General features: G+C 40.9%; 1 protein-coding gene and 1 long non-coding RNA gene across 2 annotated transcripts in view; one reads left to right on the top strand and one right to left on the bottom strand.

The window, feature by feature from the left end:
- The window catches only part of LOC129170782 (uncharacterized), a 30,218-nt gene extending 19,432 nt beyond the window's left edge, over nucleotides 1-10,786 (bottom strand). Inside the window, exon 1 of the long non-coding RNA XR_008566679.1 lies at nucleotides 10,005-10,786. This is a non-coding gene — a long non-coding RNA (uncharacterized LOC129170782). The remainder of the gene's footprint in view (nucleotides 1-10,004) is intronic.
- On the top strand, nucleotides 9,229-15,807 carry nptx1l (neuronal pentraxin 1 like). Its single transcript, XM_054758766.1, has 5 exons — nucleotides 9,229-9,793; nucleotides 10,033-10,240; nucleotides 12,237-12,481; nucleotides 12,579-12,758; nucleotides 14,698-15,807. Exons 1-5 carry the CDS (start codon nucleotides 9,350-9,352, stop codon nucleotides 14,917-14,919), a joined length of 1,299 nt encoding a protein of 432 aa, XP_054614741.1. The 5' UTR covers nucleotides 9,229-9,349; the 3' UTR covers nucleotides 14,920-15,807.
- Nucleotides 15,808-18,836: the final 3,029 nt, after the last annotated feature.

Below are 18,836 nucleotides of genomic sequence, written 5' to 3'. Positions count from 1 at the left end.
CCAACATATATGATCAGTCGTAAGAGCTACAACTGCCATCATTATTTTACATTATTTTAACAAAGAATTTTTCATTTTTGTTTAAATTAGTGGAAATATGTTAAAAACATCAGGCTTAGGTCGCACATGCAAAGCTATAAAACATTTTAAAATGTCCCCGCATTGTTTTGTGACCCTGTTAAATAAAAAAAATGTCTGTTTGTCCACTCCAATATTTTGTCATTGTAGTTTTCTTCAAAGTAATGTTACGATATAGTCTTGTCTCATTTTGTGAGCTGAGTATATCGTGACACCCCTAATTATTAGTAGAAAAAAAAACATATTTAATTTTATGTATTTTTTGCCTAAATTAAGCATTTTCAAACATAAAAAAATGATACGTGAACTAAAATACATATATATACAAACAATATGTAGTATTCTACACCGGCCACTAGATGTCAGTAATGTTACTGTAATGTCTAGTGAGACACACAAGCATCAGACTTGATTGCCGGAACAACAGGCCTTTGTTGCAGGTTTGAATTATCTCACAACAGACGCAATAATCCCTAACAGGGGCTACTGTCGCAGCCGTAACCAACGCCAAGCTAAAACTCAACTCTGAAACGCTTACGTCACCTGCTGGCCTCTTCCCACTCAGCTCCCCTAGCACTGTAAAACATTTACAGCAACACAAACAAGCGTGAGTCTTATTTAAGTCTTAAATGGCTTATTTTCTCTTATTATGTCTACTATAATGGGTAATACGAGTGTAAATGTGTTATTGCATGTCTAGAGGACTATAATAATGTTAAAAACCGTATTTAGGAGACCGGAAACAGGTTTTCTACGCTCTAACTATGAAAATATTCCATTTAGAAATAAGGAATTCTAAGTTGTGGAAATTCACTTGGTCTGGAACCAGTTAAACGACTGATTCCTGTAGTGATGTTTAACTTGTGGCACACTTTTTCACTTTCACACATATATCAGATATTGGTCCGATATCAGCAAAAAAACTAATTTTATCGGCCTGCATTTAAAATCTATGATATAAGCACGCAGATACAAGCAGTCCGTTCCACATTCTTCTCCAGTACGTCTATCCAGCAGTGCCTGGATCCAGCATGCAGAGATGATGATGATCACAACAACAGTGCTAACAAAGTAGCAAGGGGCAGGGCCGACGTCTAGCGTGTTTCCATAGCGTGTGAAAGTAAATAAAACAATGTACCAGCCGAATGCAAAACACGCCACGCACACGCCCCCCACGGTGGAACAGAACCGGGGAAGTCCAACACGACCAACCCCATCACGGATCCAATGCAGCACCATAAAAACCAGTTCCACCCAACAACCCACGATGTCCGAAACATTCGCAAAAAATTATAAGGTGACTTTTTCCCATAAAATATACTGTACGTTGCCAGACACATAGGATGTGTTTGCACAAAATATCGGCATCAGGTTGGTATTGTCGATTTCACTTGGTATCGCATCGGAAAGAAAATCAGTGGTATTGCACATCACTACAGGCCAGGGGTCATCAACGTGGTGTCTGAGGGCACCAGTTGGCCTCCCACGACCACATGAGGCATGCGCATGCCTGCTTTTCATTCAGGTTTTCAGTTAATAATGTGACAACACTAGAAGGAAATGCATTCTGAAACACAAAATGTGAGTTGTAGATGCCAGCATTTTGTTAATGTTCTGGTAAAACAAGGTTTTGTTTGGGTTGAAATAAGCTGTGAAAATATTGTAAATGGTACAAAAATGAGTAGCTCCAGTCCATTTCCATTTTGTAAAAGTAGCGCTCAAAAGAAAAATCATTGGAGATCACTGTACCATATCGTAGTGATACCGAAAATCGCAGATTTCGAAACAAGAGATTATCCATTATTGTTAGATTATCCATCTATCCACTTTCTATGCCTCTTGTCCTCACTAGGGTCACGGGGGTATGCTGGAGCCTATCCCAACTGACTTAGGGCGAGAGGCAGGGTACACCCTGGACTGGTTGCCAGCCAATCACAGGGCACATATAGACAAACAACCATTCACAACTATGGACAATTTAGAGTCGCCAATTAACCTAACATGCATGTTTCTGGAATGTGGGAGGAAACCGGAGTACCAGGAGAAAACCCACGCACGCACGGGGAGATCATACAAACAGAGATTCGAACCCAGATCTCCTGACTGTGTGGCCAACATGCTAACCACTAGGCCACCATGCGGCCCTTGTGAGATTGTGACTGAGGAAAAATGAAAAAGCGAAAACAGAAGGTGCTGAAGAAAACTGAGGCGACACTGTGTTCAAACCAGCAAGTCTTGTTTGGACATGAACCTGTCTTCAGTTTGAAGCACAAGTCATAATACCGCATCCCTTCCTGTTCATTTAATAAAAGAGAGCAAAGAGAAATCAATGCACTGCAGTCACCAGAGGCTCACTGCATAAAACTGCTCGAATTTAGTGAACAGATCAGAAATGTGCACATGTAAGCCTTCATTTCACTGCTACCAACAACTGTGTACTTGCATGATAAATCTCAAGTCCCTGAGGCTCAATGTGTAAACTGTACTTCTCTATCTTCTACTAAGTTTCAAACATTCACGTGGAAGGTTGAAAACCACGCACATGAAAAAAATCATTTTCAACATAACAAGTGTCAAACAGATAAAGGCAAACATAAAAGATAAGTGTATAAAACCCAAACATGTACCTCAGGGAACTAAGCACTGACAGATTACAAGAGCCAGCTCACTTAGCCACACGCAAATATTGCACTGGCTTTCCATGAATATGTTGAGTGGCTGGCAGTTTGCATGCATTTGGCAGCAGATTAGATGTGAGGAATTAAATCAGGAATGGGTGAGCGCTAAAAGATTCCCACTACGGTATATTTAGAATTCCTCACACGCCTGACTATGATGGGGGGGGAAAAGGTTCCTGTGTGCACTTGTTTATATATTTGCTCATCATCTGCAGTGGAAGGAGAACACTGTCACATAATGATAGCGGATGATCCCGATGTTAGGTGATGCATTGTATCAATTTCCGATGGCATCTCAGCTCATGCAGATGAAAAATTAATTAGATCAGAAGCTTTAATAAAACAAAAAGAATGGAATCATACAGTATTGCAGACCTTAAGGGAAATTGCTCATTGCAGTGAAAAGATTAAATATATCAGCCTCTTTTAGCTATTTTTACGCATTGTTGGCAACTGCGAAGCATCCACTGCTGACTATACCCCAAAATGGCAGTTTACCCCCTGTGGGATTGCAGAAATGGCAGCGTCATAAAGCTTTTGCTAGAAATAGCTTTACTTGTTCCAAATACGGTACATGCAGTATGGACCTTGTTTTTAAAGGGATAGTTCGGATTTTTTGACATGAAGTTGTATGACATCCCCATCAGCAGTGGACTATAACAACAGTGACTTACCCCCCCCCCCCCCCCCCCCCCCCCATTTGATCCCGCGAGTCCAGTTCTGGTCGGATTTTTATGATGCAAATGTATTACTCTTTTGAACAATAATTGTTTTGCGAAGCCAAACTCTTTACTTAACCTCTTTACTTTTAACCAGCAACTAAGCAGAACTACGTTCCTCGTCATGGAAATCCGACGACCATTACTGTTATGAACTTACATGCAACGCTTATGAATAATAGGCCGCACAGTGGCCCAGTGGTTAGCATGTTGGCCACACAGTCAGGTGAGATGGAAAATCTCGGTTCGTATCTCCATTCCATTCCAAAAACATGCAAGTTAGGTTAATTGGAGACTCTAAACTGTCCATAGGTATGAAGTGAGTGTGAATGGTTGTTTGTCTACGTATATGTGCCAATCCAAGGTGTACACCGCCTCCCACCCAAAGCCAGCTGGATAGATAACATAAAATAAGGATGGCCTTCCTATTTTTGATCTCAATATTCCACTCAGCTCTAACAATTTCCTCTTGACGCTGAAGAAAAATGTGCGCCGTCAAACCTGTTTGCCTGTTCAGCAACGCGGACAGCTCTCTGGGCAACATGCAAGATTGCGACTATTGATTGTTGCATAACACGTTTCCAACGGGTTTGAATGCATTATTAAGGAGGCGACGTTCAACACAGCCGGCGGATGCTGAACTGACAGCGCAACGCCACAAAACCAAGTTGGCGCAGTGTGTATAATTGGGAAGAACGAATGTGTGTATGAGATTAGTATCACCTTGTGTCATAAGTTGAAAAACAACTTCAATCAAACTCCATTAATATTTCATGTGTGCAGCGGCTAACAAAATTATGCTGTGGCGGATCTTCAACAGCTGTTAGAAAACTTATTAGTATTACTTACTGGAAAAAAGAAACAAAAATACACACTTTATGTGACACAAGTGAAGCTGTGCCCACTTAAAGCATCTGGCTCTAACGCTTGCTTACGTGTGGGAAGTACTTGATAATGACTTGACAGTGAGGGGCATGTTGACATTGTTTGGAAATTGGGTTTGCCACATATTACAGAAGTGTTGGCATACATTGTTTGTCTGTTCTGCTCCCTGACAATTAGAAAACTGTAAAACAGCCGGACATTTTTACAGGATGTTATGAATCATATACCCTTGAGGTCTACGGTTACAAAACAAAATTCCAGATGGCTGCTCTGAAAGAAACTTTTTTACTGTTCTTTCTAGCTTGAAAAGTGATGGTGTATGGCTCTGTGCTGCGAAAAATGCAACTCTTTTCTTCTTTGTTTTGCGTCAAAGCAATGTAGATAAAGGACTTTTGCTGGTGTTGCAAGACAGACTGGAATTTCCGGACTAAAAGTCGTGCCGCGGTCATGAAAATGCGTGGAAGAGGAAAAAACATATGTAAGTTGCGTTTATTTAGGAATTAGTTTCACGAAATTGAAGACCAAGAGCAGACATTTCATCTTGAAAGGTAAGTTATGCTGAGATGTTTTTTTATATTTAAATGTAAAAAAAAAACAGCGTGCATCCCAACTTTGTCTTACCAGTGACAAAACGTATTATAAGTATTTCTCCTTACATTCATTTCTTTTTGCTATTTTTTTATTTTTACAAAGATTTCAACTTTCTTCTTGTATGTTATTTCTCGTAACATTATGAGTTTATTCTGATAATATTTTACCATATACCATAATATTATAACATTTTCCCAACTTAATTTTCCAGAATTTGGAACTTTATTCTTTATTCGTTAACTGTTTGTTTTGCATGTTACGACTATTTTCCCTGTAATAATTAAACTTCATGTTATTTTTTCTCTTCTTATTTTATCTTTACTTTCTGATAATTTAATCTTTATTCTTGTAAAAATATTGGTCTATTTTTTCATTTTTGCTGTTGTTTTTGTATTTTATTGTTTCATAGTATTTTTAGAAAGTGCCAATAGGCCAATAAAAAAACAGGCGCAGGTTGCAAATGACCCCCTGGGCCACAATTTGGACACTACTGACGTGAAACATTGGCAGTTCAGGTACACACTAGCCTAAAGAACATACCTGGGAGGATGAATAGGCTAAATTAACATAACAAGCCAGTAGGTCCAACGAGTAAGTTACCGGTAAGCAAGTTCACCAAGCTCCCGATCTCATCCCACATGACTGAATCCATTGAATTCTTTATCTTCTGTGTCACTAGACTAGAGCGCCCTCTCGCGGCTGTCGACGGAAATATTTACTCTTTGGTTCATGACAGTCAGTGTGAATTAGCCTTTAAAAGCATGTTCATTTATGTATCCAGTAATCCCTCACCCACGTTGCGCTTTGAATTTCGCGGCATCACTGTCACGTTTTTTCAAAAATGTATTAATGAATAAATCATGGTTGAATATGGTCTATGATTAGTAAAATAAATCAGAATTTATTAGATAATTTTTTGCCTAAATTAAGCATTTTCTAAATGGTTAAATGAACTACAATACAGTTATTCCAATGTTTGATGAGACAACAAGCACCAGACTTGATCGCAGGAACAGCAGGCTTTTACTGCTGTTTTGAATGATCTCACAACAGGCACAATAATCCCTAACACGGGCTACTGTTTAAACGTTTAGTTATGTCTTAAATGGCTTATTTTCTGCCATTATGTCTACTATATTGGGTTAGAACAGTGTAAGGTGACAACAGGGGTGTTATTTCATGTCTAGAGGGCTCTAATAATGTTAAAAAACTTATTTAGAAGGTCGCAAACAGGTTTCCTATACTAACTACGAAAATATTTCATTTACAAATAAGGAATCTTTGTTTGCGGAAATTCACTTTTCACAGTCGGATCTGGAACCAATTAACTACAATAAACAAGGGATTACTGTATATTTTGATTTATACTGTAAGTTGTACCAGACTATAAGTCACAGGACCAGACCAAACTATGAATGCAGAAAATACGGTACTGTAGATGTTAAGTGTACAGTGGATTAGGAGAGACCTGAAGCATGTCATTAAATACTTGCTGATGTCAATTTGTTTCATCACTTCACACTTCAACCCCAGACGCTTACATCACTCTCAATCCATTTTCTCTTATGATATTCCTGCTACTCTAAACACCCTAAAATACTTTGGTGATCTACCGCTATGCTTCAGACTGTGTTGCCCATTGTTCCAAAGGTCTCATTTGGATAACAGCAGCTTTAGTAACTAAATGCATCTTTTCATTCCTCTTAAAGGTTATTGCGTCACCTCACTGGAACAATAAAAAAGCAGCATTTGAACACTGATAATGGAGTTATGCCACATTTTATAAAGCCTCATACTTCTGCTACCTTTCAGCGAAGCATGCGGCATCCATTTGACCGTCTAACCACGGTGACACAATAAAAGGGGCATGTCGGCAAAGGTGACCAAATCAAGCACACTGGAATTGTGCCTGCTAAAATCTGCCCACACATGTCGACTGAAAGATGTCGAAGGAGCAAAGCCTCTGCTAAACACTCATATCCGGCACAGCCAGCAACTCAGTAAGGAACACAACATGCCAGCTTTGCAAATGGAACATCCAGTGGAAGCTATAAAGTTACAGAATTCAGCAGCAGTAGCCCAAAAGAAACACACAGAAAATCACAGTTGTATTTTTTAATATGGGAATAATGACTATTTCAATGTTTGTGCAAGTTTGAATGAAGTGTAACATGACAAGGTCTTCAGTGCTTTTTGCCAATAAAATTATTCTCACAATATTACTTGTTATTACTATTACTTCAACTTCAACTTCAAAAAACATCTTTTTACTTTAATATTTCAACTTTATGCGACTAAAATTATGTGGATTTCTTCTCATAATATTACATTATTTTGTTAAAAAGCAACTTTTTTTTGTTAGATTACCAGTTTTTTTTCTCATAATATTATGACTTTATTTTTCTGCTGTTTTTCGCTGCCATCATCATACGACCATAAGAACAAGAGGGAGCCCCGCACGCAAAACACCAACAACAATGGTGGACTACATAGCTGTGTGTGTGCTGCAACTGGCGCTATTAGCACTATTGCAACAAAACCTCACCGCCCTCCATGAACTACAGTCGTCCCTCGTTTGTCGCGGTGAATTGGTTCCAGACCCGACCGCAACAAGTGAATTTAAGTAGGAAGTGGGATTCAATATTAATAAATGGAATATTTTTGTAGCTAATGCATATAAAACCTGTTTATGACTTTCTAAATATGTTTTTTTTAATTATTAGAGCCTTGTAGACATGAAATAACACCCCTATGGTCACCTTTACACTCCTATTATCTTTGTTTACACCACACTGCGCAACTCTTATGCGTAGGCTACAGGACCATGGCACGGACACACGCGGCGTGTGCCTCTTTAAGCAAAGCCTGCTAGCAAACTAACTAGTTAGCCTACAATTTATTTATTGCTAACATAAAAAAGGGTTTCAAACCGAGTGGGCAAGAAGGACAAAGTAAGAAGCCAAATAAGTACCACTTCCACATGGAATGGGAGGAAAACCTTTTTTCAATGTGTCATGTCAGACATGCCATAGCTGAGTTCTTGCAGTGTTAAGGTAATTTAATCTAAGGTAATGTCATGTCCCATCAGGGTAATATAATTTTTTTCCACCTGCCACAAAAACAAACAAACCCTGTGAGCGTTCGTGTGTGGACAGGGTCTAAACGGCCGTCTGTTACATTATATGGGTTTCTTTTTACTTTATGATTTTTTTTGACTGACTGATAATAGAGAAAATATGGTAACTGCAAATGATGTTTCAATGTCTCGCTCTGCTTATTTAACTACTTTATTGTGTGTAATTTGAAATTTAGTGCCTGTGATTGTTGAGAGTTATCCGAGTCACATACTGTGGACTTTCTGCTATTTATCACTTTATCTACATCAAACTTCGAACAAGACATCACGACAACTAGAGATTTTTCAATTTTTTCACAATATCTGGAGTACCTGTTTCCATGCTACCAGCAGAATGCTAACTGTTGGACTCACGCTGCGTATTAATAACGCAACAGGACGCGTGCCATATTGTACGCTAACTAGGAATGGCACGCAAAATTCCATCCATCCATCCATTTTCTTCCGTTTATCTGGGCCCTTCAGCCAAGCAGTCCCCTCAAACCGCACATGCAGACATTTGTTACTCATCCTGTTTATGTCTCCCTGTTCATCCTTGCTAATAAATCCACTTTCAAGCGCCAATAGAATTTTATTGCTGATTGAATGTTTTGATTTTATTCTCAGCATTAACTGAATGATGCCTGCTGAATAGACAAAGGGGGGTAATAAATTTGTCCTTCCTGGATTAAGGATGCCATAAATTGCTTTTTGTTGGGTTGGTGGGGAGGACAGAATTGACTGTTGAGATCATAAAGATGTCTTTCTGCTGTGAGCATGTGTGTGTGTGTGTGTGTGTGTGTGTGTGTGTGTGTTAAGCGGAAACAAAAAGTAAAAAGCACAATTAAATGCCGCTCGTTGGATGGAGCTCTCCTTCAACTCGCGCCCGACACGTGTGTGTTTTAGGGCGAGAGAGTGTGCAAAAAACAGTTGGCCGCATTGGTTTCCCGCCACACACACAAAATAACAAGCGTTGAGAAATGACAAACAGTCGAAGTGATAAAAAATTGAACATGTGAGGCCACGTGAACAAAATGGGGGGGGAGTGGGGGCGGGTGTCTTCTTTGGGAAATGACGCCGCCTCTGGTGCTTATTAATGAGGGACTGAGATTCCCTCCCCTCCGGTGGTGATGCAGTGAAGCTGCTCTGCGCACAACCGAGCTCTCTGTATAAAACGGCTCCTCTTCCACACACGGATTACACTACACGCGCAAAGTCACTGCGGCTCTGTTTTTTTTTTTCCCCCCAACCAAAGCAAATCACAAAACCCCTTCAAAACCAATATGCAGGCTTCAGAAAATGCCAGCTTTTGGAGATTTTTTCTATTTTCTTGCCTCTTTTTGCAGAGTTCATGCCAAGACTTTGGAGGACAGACGCAATTCATTTGCACCTCGGTCCCGAAGGATGTGGACATATGTGCAGCCACTTTGCAGAACAGCGTCCCCGGTGAGGACTTGAAAAGCACCGTGGTGCAGCTGAGGGAGACGGTCCTGCAGCAGAAGGAGACCATCATGAACCAAAAAGAGACTATCCGAGAATTGACCTCAAAGTTGGCGCGGTGCGAGAGCCAGAGCGGCTCTGAGGCAGGGGACCTGCGGCCCGGGGGCAGGAGGAAAGAGGCTGGGACCAAAAACACCATGGGGGATGTATCCAGGGGCCCCGCCGACACTTTGGCGCAACTCTCACAGACTTTACAGTCCCTCAAGCAGAGATTGGAGAATCTTGAGGTAGGATGATGCCTTTACATAGATAATAATGCTAAGTTTTGACACTGTCAGAGAGCTGGTTTTATTTATTATTGTCGTTAAAATGCCCTCCATCCTTTCATTTTCTTATGAGGCTGCATGGGAGGGGGAAACTAAGCAACACACAACAGCCATAACACACATACAACCAGGCATAATACTTTCTATTCTGGCTGGTGAGTGTATTCCTGACCTTCCTGATCTTTTGTCCCCTTGGACAGCAATTCAGTCGAAGTAACAACTCGGTGCAGGCCAACAGCCTCAAAGACCTGCTCCAAAGCAAAATCGACGACTTGGAGAAGCAGGTGTTGTCCCGAGTGAACAGCATCGAGGAGGGGAAACCTGGACTCCGGAATGAGACAGAGCAGCGTGGGAGAGTTGAGTCCACCCTCACGTCGCTGCACCAGAGAATCACAGACCTGGAGAAAGGTAGGTGTAACAATACTACACAGGAGAAGGAGCCGAAAGGGGTTACCGCATCTTTCTAAAACAAGAGCTCAGATCACCAAAATGCAGCAAATAATTATGTTGCTGCATTGCTTTGCCATTTTTAGCTTTTAAAGTCTCTTAGGAAGCACATAGTTTGAGATGCTTCATTCTCTTCCTGCAGATTAAAGCATTTCATCCCTCCATTTGAAACCTAAAAGTGTGTGCATGTGTGTTTGGGACATCTCTGATCTCTAGTAGTGTCTGCGTGTGGCAGCGAGAAGAGAGATGAATCACGAGATAAAGGTTAAAAACGTCACCACTCCTCTGATGTATTTATCAAATCGAGATTAAAGCAAATCTGGAGCATCACGATCGTGGATTTGTTGTGTAATGTAGAAATCCAATGTAAATCCCCGGGGGTGGTGTGTATGTGTATGTGGGTAGTCACCTGCAAGAACAGACCCGATCATACACGTCTTGTGAATATATAAAGCATTTACAAAAAGTGTGCTTTTACGAAACACGTGGTTATAAAAGGGTGCGGGTATGACTAAATATATGTACAGTACAGTCATCATTTTGTTGCTTCACAGTTTTTCAAAAATCTATGACTTAATCATGCTGTTTGGTGGTTGAATACTATTATTAGTTTAAAAAATGCATATTTAAGCCAATTTTACTTATTTTTTTCCTATATTAAGCATTTTCAAGCATGAAAATGGCTAAATGAAGTGAAATACAAATATAAGACACATTCATAGACCTTGTGATGATATGTAGTATTCTACACTGGTCACTAGGTGTCAGTAATGTTACTGTAATGTTCGGTGAGACACACAATCACCAGACTGATGATGATCTCACAACAAGCACAATAATCCCTAACACGGGCTATTGTTGCGAACTATGCTGAGCTATAACTCAACTCTGAACCGACGTCACTTCCTGTCCGCCCTGCCCAATCAGCTCCTCGAAAACCGTAACACACGCTTACGTTCTCTTATTTTGTCGACTTTAATGGGTAACACTAGTGTAAAGGTGATTATAGAGGTGTTATTTCATGTCTAGAGGGCTCTAACTATGTCAACAACCGTATACAGAAGGTCTTAAATGGGTTTTCTATGTTCTAACTTACAAAATATTCCATTTATAAATAAGAAATCCTACTTTGTGGAAATTCACGTATCACAGTCGGGTCTGGAACCAATTAAACCGTGATAAACCAGGGTTTACTGTATATAAAAAAAAATCTGCCATTACAAAGAGAAGAATGCCAAGTTTGGATAGAGGTATTAATTGCCAATATGTTATGTATTTGAGTTTGCAGTGGTGAAAAGTTACATAGTGGGAGAGTATGTTAGTAAATCACACTCCCTGGTGTCTTAAGAGTTGCGTTGGACGTTGAGGTTTTAGCTTGATAGCTAGCACCCTCGACTCTCCTTCTGCATATGTTACTTCTAGTGCAGGGCGAAATGCGGGGATGGCTGACTGAACCAAGCGGATAACATCTAGAGGGCTGGGTGTAACAGACGCCAGCTGGTGCAGCAGTGCGAGAGTATGTTGGTAAACCTCACTCCCTTACGTCTTAAGAGCCACGCTGGATGTCGAGTTGACAGTCTGGGCATTTAGCTTGATTGCTCGTGTTTTAGACTGTCATTTTTGCGGACCTTTGTTTGAGACGAGGGCGGAACGCGTGGCTGGCTCAACTAGGCGGATTACAATTGGAGAAAGGGTAAAAGAGAGCGAGAGAGACCCACAATAATGTACTGTATGAAAAATGGCTGACTTTATGATGCAGTGCAGTTTCAACACTGTTACTGTTGTATTTTTTTATATGCTGGTAGTTCATAAATTGATTAGATTGAGTAAGCGAACCTCCATACGCTTATTGCCAGTTGTGTGCGAGTGACATTAGAGGTGTTTACAATATTGCAAGATGATACTGCATGTTGCAAAATAAACGCCATGCAAACACATTTCTCCTTCCTCTTACCAGGTCAGCGGGAAAACAGGCCTCTGGATAAATTCCAGCTTACTTTCCCACTGAGAACCAACTACATGTACGCAAAGGTGAAGAAGAGTTTGCCTGAGATGTACGCCCTCACCGTTTGCATGTGGCTCAAGTCCAACGCCTCCCCAGGAGTGGGCACACCTTTCTCTTATGCCGTTCCTGGACAGGCCAACGAGTTGGTCCTCATTGAATGGGGAAACAACCCGATGGAGATACTCATAAATGATAAGGTGTTTGCATTATAATCTGCTCTATTCCAACATTGGCTTGCATTGCGTGCACTGATTGTAGTTCAAGCATTGACACTATGTCTGCACCACCCTCAAGGTTGCAAAACTGCCCTTCCTGATCAATGATGGCAAATGGCATCATATCTGTGTGACGTGGACCACGCGCGATGGGGTTTGGGAAGCTTTCCAAGATGGCGTCAAAAGGGGGAGTGGTGAGAATCTGGCGCCATACCATCCTATCAAACCTCAAGGCTTGCTGATCCTGGGTCAAGAGCAGGTAAATATTATCTTACGCCCCTACACAATTTTAGAAGTACGAGTGTGAGTTAATCCACTGCGATGGAAAGTTAAAGTGATTAAGACTGAAGTGTTGGACTGCTGCAGCAATGAAGATGACGTTTTGTCCATGGACTGGTAACGCTAACGCAGGAAACAACACAAACAGAATAGCGGCATATTTCTCTTGATTGTGCCTTCATCTCTGTCTCAGCCCGCAGGGTGACCATATTTTGATGACCAAAAACCAGGACACTAGGCCCAGCAATGAGATACTCAAATGATACTCAAAATTTACTCAGAGATAAGTAATGATAATTTCAATACAGTTGTCCCTCGGCACATCGCGGTTTGAATTTTGTGGCTTCACTCTACCACGGTTTGTCAGAAATATATTAATTAATAAATCACGCTGTTTCATGGTTGAATACAGCCTATTAGTTTAAAAAAATGCATGTTTAAGCAAATGTTATGCATAAAAATGTCTAAATTAACTAAAATACAAATACTAGGCATTGAGAAGACGCATTCATTTTGTGAATTTAGTATTCTATACTGGTCACTAGGTGTCAGTAATGTTCCTTTAATGTTCGGTGAGACAAGCACCAGACTTGATTGCCGGAAGAACAGGCTTTCATTGCAGGTCTGAATTATTTCCAAGAGGCATAACAATAAAAAATAATCCTAATTATAACACGGGCTACTGTTGTGGCCGTTACACATGACAAGCTAAAACTCAACTCTGAAACTCCGATGTGACTTCCTGTCCTCCACACATCCGGAACACTTTTACTGCAACACACACAAGCACCAGTTCTATTTATGTCTTAAATTGCTCATTTTATCTGATTATATCTACTATATTGAGTAATACCAGTGGAAAGGCTGGAAAGGTGGAAGGTGTGGAAGGTGTGAAGGAAAAGTGAAAGGAAAGGTGTTATTTCATGTCTAGACTGCTCTAATAATGTTAAAAACCGTGCATATGTTTTGCTTTTTCATTGGCTTTTGACATCTTTCTGGTGGTCTCTCAGGGATTACATCACATGCAGCAATGGCCCACTAAAAAACAATGAAAACCAGGACATTTTTTAATGGCTTTCTTAAAAAAAAAAACAAGAAGGCCAGGAGAGACACGTCCTAGGACGTTTGGGCACCTTACTCAAAATACAATTGCGCGAGATACTGAATCCCCACTCGCCCTTGGACTTTCAAGTCATGACATTATATTCCTGTCATTAATGAATGGGTTTGTGAATGAGGTTTGACTACCTTGAGGGCCAAGATGACTGTCCAAAATGAATGAGACTCGATTGGATTTCTTACATACGAGGATTTAACTGATTAACACGTGACTGGGCGGGGGCTGCCTTTCGCTCCTTGTTCACTGCACATCCAACTTTACAGTCAGACTTTTCATTCAGGAGTCAGATGGACGACTCAGACTTAAAGTATTACACAGTATGCAAAGTCGTTTCATTCGCAGTATGTGCAAAGGTTAATTGTTCAGGGGCTGGAGCCAAAACCGGCCGACTTTAGGTGAAGGTTATTGGGGTCCTGCCTGCTGCACAAATGTTGACTCTGTGAAGCAGTGCACTACCATTAACGGTTGTGGAGCAGGTGGGAAATTGTGGAGGGAAGTGGAATACTTTGGTTATGACGAAAAGGACCCAAGCTGGAATCAAACAAGGGACCGACTTGCTATCTGGCAGCAGTCCAAATCACTCAACCATTATGCGCACTAGCATCATTTCGCCATCACATTCAAGAATGACTGTTTGACAAATATTATACTTTATTTAGTGTGCACTCTGCCATCATGACATTTAGGCTACCAAATTCGAATTGTATTTAATTTCATGGCCACATAATGTTTTGATTGGCCACTTTTACTGAAGGATTGAGCTCATTTCTGGGACTAACTTCATTTGTCTTTCCTATAGGACACGTACGGAGGAGGATTCGACGCCACACAAGCTTTCGTCGGAGATCTGGCCAACTTTCACATCTGGGATCGGAAACTATCCGTGGGAGAGATTTATAATCTGGCAACGTGCAGCAGCAAAGCGCAAGTGGGCAATGTTTTCGCATGGCTGGAAACAAGCCTGGAGATTTACGGAGGCGCCTCAAAGTGGACATTTGAAGCTTGCCGCCACCTCAACTAAAGCACGGGAAAGAAAAGATCAGTGAATATGTTGAGGCCACCGTGGTCACAAAAGTCAATAAAAGGAATTTGATGCAGTCAGAGGCAAATATTTTAGTGGCTAGAAATCGGAGTTGTTCTAGATACTCCAAAGAAATGTGGGCCCAGGTTCTCTCTTTGGGAAATATCAAAAAAAAATGGAGACTTATTTGGTGCTTTAATGCACGTTTGTATGTGGTCTCACTTGTCTGAGAAGATAATGAAAGATGGAGAGCTGTAGGAGGTCATGTAGTCTTTGTGAGAAGATGTCATACAACCCACCAAAACAACTTCCTCTCGTGATTCCTTTCCTTTTCTTGACTGCCAGGGACTTTCACTGTGACAGTGGACAAGGTGGACTTCTTCAAGAGAACGAGTTCCTCAACAGACCATTTGGTTTCTCCCCTTCTTTTCATTCTCTACCGCTGACTGCTTTGTGTGAAGGGTGACAAGTCCATTGCCAACGTTCAAGCCTGAGTGCCTTGGGCTGTTGAAAAGAATCTCAGCACATTCATGAGTGCGTGTGCGTGTGTGTGTTCCTGTTTATTTTCGTGTAATTTAATGCGACATAAAGGTGTCTATGGTAACACTTTAAATGAGACGGGCTTGTCCTGAAATGCAATCCATGAGTGATGATGATGATGGAACATTTTGCAGATGTTTGTACATTACCGGGAATGTTCTCTGTACAGTAACAGCATGTCTTAACTTCTGTAAATGCTGCGTCAGCATCTATGATCTTTGCTTTTCCTATCTGACTTTTGGGGTGGAGATTTTATACTGCATTGTTATATGCTTAAAGCATGGCGTCACTGACAGATGAAAAAGTTCTAGTTTTTGTAATAAATTGTGATACTTGACTCAAAACTGTGGAAGTATGTATTTTGTTCTTACAAGACATGTGCTTGCAGATGATGTAATGCACGCCCTTTATAAAACTCAAAGTTCTGAACGTTAAGGCATTTTCTCCCGTGCGTCTTAGTTGTCATAAATTTGTTTCGGTGGGGTCGCTTTTGCAGAAGCCAGATTTACACATACATCTGGTATTTGCATTTCAATACGTTCTTAGTAGAAGATGCCGTCTTTTTCATCATTATTTGTGAAGCATATAAGAATATGACAGTAAAGCAGGCTGACTTTTTATGTTAAACATGTATCTTACTGCAACTAACGATTAGTTTCTTAGCCGATTAAGCGGAAGCATGTAGTTTCGATTATTCGAGTAATTGGTTAGGCCCGAGACAGACCAAATCAATATGAACCAAACACAAAAAATTAGTGGTTTGGTCCGCATCAGAAAAGAGGCAAAAATGTTCATCGCAGTCAAAGCTGATGTGTGTGAATGTCCCGTTTTGCCAAAAATACAAAAATAATAGGTCTGCTGCTATAGGTGACTAAGGAAATTAAAAAATATTCACATTTGAGAGGCTGAAATCAAGAGGATATTTACATCTTTAAATAAAAAAAATTATTCATCAAATACCAAAGTAGTTGTCGATTAATTGGATAAGCAATTAATCACTGATTTGTTGATTAATTGTTGCAGCTCTAATTTAGATACTAATGTTTTTTCATCTATCCATCCATCCATTTTCTATACCACCTGTCCTCATTCAGGTCATGAATGAACTGGAGTCTATCCCAGCTGTCTTGCGGTGAAAAGCAAGGTAGACCCTGGACTAGTCGCCAGTCAATCGCAGGGCACATACTGAGTCAAACATGTCAACTACTGTACTAGGCCACCCTGCGGCCCCCTCATGTTTTCAGAATGTGAATAATGGGCAGCCAGACACACAGATGATACATTACACACTTGGTGGACATGAAAAGACGGATAAATAAGAGTTCTCAGCACTCACAGTCAAAACAGCACCAACTGTAGGTGACCAACATTTACAGTGGAACCTCAGTTAGCGTACGCCTCGGTTAGCGTGTTTTTCGGTTTAAGAGACAGTTTACACCCAACTGTATTTATAATGTATTTTGAATCACAAAAATTCAGTGTTAGCATGCTAACAAAATGGAAACCAGAACCGGAAGTCATTGTCCCATAGCTCTGTCGCCCGTCTATGATGTCATTAGCGGTTGACTCTGTAATTCTTTGCTAGCTAACAGAATTTGTTAACAATCAAGTCTTCAATCAAGGCAAAAGTGATCGTAAATGTTCATTTATCCCATTCATTCGTCATTTATATGCATTTTGAATTGTTTTCTGCACATAAAACTATAATTGTAAAACTATAAAAAAGTGTTTTGTGTTAATATTTTTGGGTGGCCGGAATGCTAACCGAGGTTCCACTGTATGCGTTTCTTGTCAAAAAAAGGTTGCCATTGATACAGCTAGCACATCTTGCCTTTGAGGTTGCCTTCCCTTTGTAGTTATCGAGGTCATCTGGACCCACCACAGTCAGGTCAGATGTCCCACAAATTGGTCTCTACTCTGCTTGGTTGTCTCCCCATCGACAGGCCTTTCCCAAGACACCGCACCATTTTCAGAACATACCAACTGCAGGGCCATTACCAACAGCTAGTGTGACTCCATGAGGTTTGTATTACAGCACAGATTCGTTCTATGGAGAGTTAAAAGGCACCTCTGTGCACAGGAGCACATCTCATCCACACAGACAGTATTGACATACACACACAAACAAGGGGATCACATCCTGAGTGGCCACTGGAGGCTTACTTCAAACTCCTACACCTGCCTAATCCGCACGCACCTGGCCCCCTTGACCTACAGGCCACACACACGTTACCTCTTGACCGAAGTCTTGTCAGGTATAACTGTGACTCAGTCAATTGCTGTAAATGTCATATCTGTTGACCTCCTTTTGGTTTCCAGAGTCCTAATTGGACTGTGATTTCAAGAAGGACAGAGAAAATGACACACCTCCGCCATTGTTACCAGTGATAGGATCCAGGATAAGCACTGGATGTGTGACTGAAGTGATGCATCAGGGTTTTTCTGACCCAAAGGTATTGTATATTATGTTTTTTGCAAGATAAAATAACATGCACTCATACATAACTGTTCTGCATGGACAAATCAAATGTACTGTAACAAGTATACAAAATACACAGTAGACTATAGTATACAGTAGGCATGTATTCATTTGCTCCTTCAAGGAGTTTCATGCCCCCCCTTCACTCCCTCCCACAGTCCGGTATCAGTCCGCGGTCTGGGGATTTGGACCATTCTGAGTTCGATGGATGGATAACTGGATAAATGGATAGTTAGTATGGATGGATGGCTTGATCAATGAATGAATGGGATCGGTGGTTAGAAGGGTGGGGAAATGGAAGGGAAGATGGGTGTTTGTTCGGGTAGTTGGGTTGTGTTGTTGGGTTGGTCTGTCGCATTGTAAACCATTTTGACTGTGCATTGAAGACGTTTTTTTTATTGGCGGTTTGATGGATTGATGGGTTCGAGGATTACGTTGTTAGATATATGCACGGCTGGAGGGGATGGGTGTTTATGAAGTTGGATGTAAAGGCATGCCAGAGGGTGACCTGATGAATGGATGGGTGGCTGGATGGATGGATATGAGTTTGGTTGAAAAGTGGATGCATGTATGGATTCACTATCTCCGGCAAAATAACGTCATCAGTATTAAATTAACTCTGTTGAATGTAGGGACAAAATGGATACATTTAGATGCATTCAAAAAAGACATTTCACTGCGCGCCAGGCGTTTCCAATAAAACAGACTATAATGAAAAGTCACAGTAGGGCAGAAGCAAACATTCCCCCGCAGAAGAATCCTTACTGTGCTCTTTATAAGGGAAACACATGAAATATGTCACAGAGTGGCCAATGAAAAATTCATGATGAGGAGAAGGAAAACAAGCATGAGCTCTACGTGGGCTTCAGAGGTATGTAAACTGCCCCACTGAGGTTGA

This window comes from Dunckerocampus dactyliophorus, chromosome 18 (assembly GCF_027744805.1).
Source record: "Dunckerocampus dactyliophorus isolate RoL2022-P2 chromosome 18, RoL_Ddac_1.1, whole genome shotgun sequence".
NCBI lineage: Eukaryota > Metazoa > Chordata > Actinopteri > Syngnathiformes > Syngnathidae > Dunckerocampus > Dunckerocampus dactyliophorus.
The sequence above is the reverse complement of the archived record's forward strand: the minus strand, read 5'-3'. Positions and strand labels throughout refer to the sequence as shown.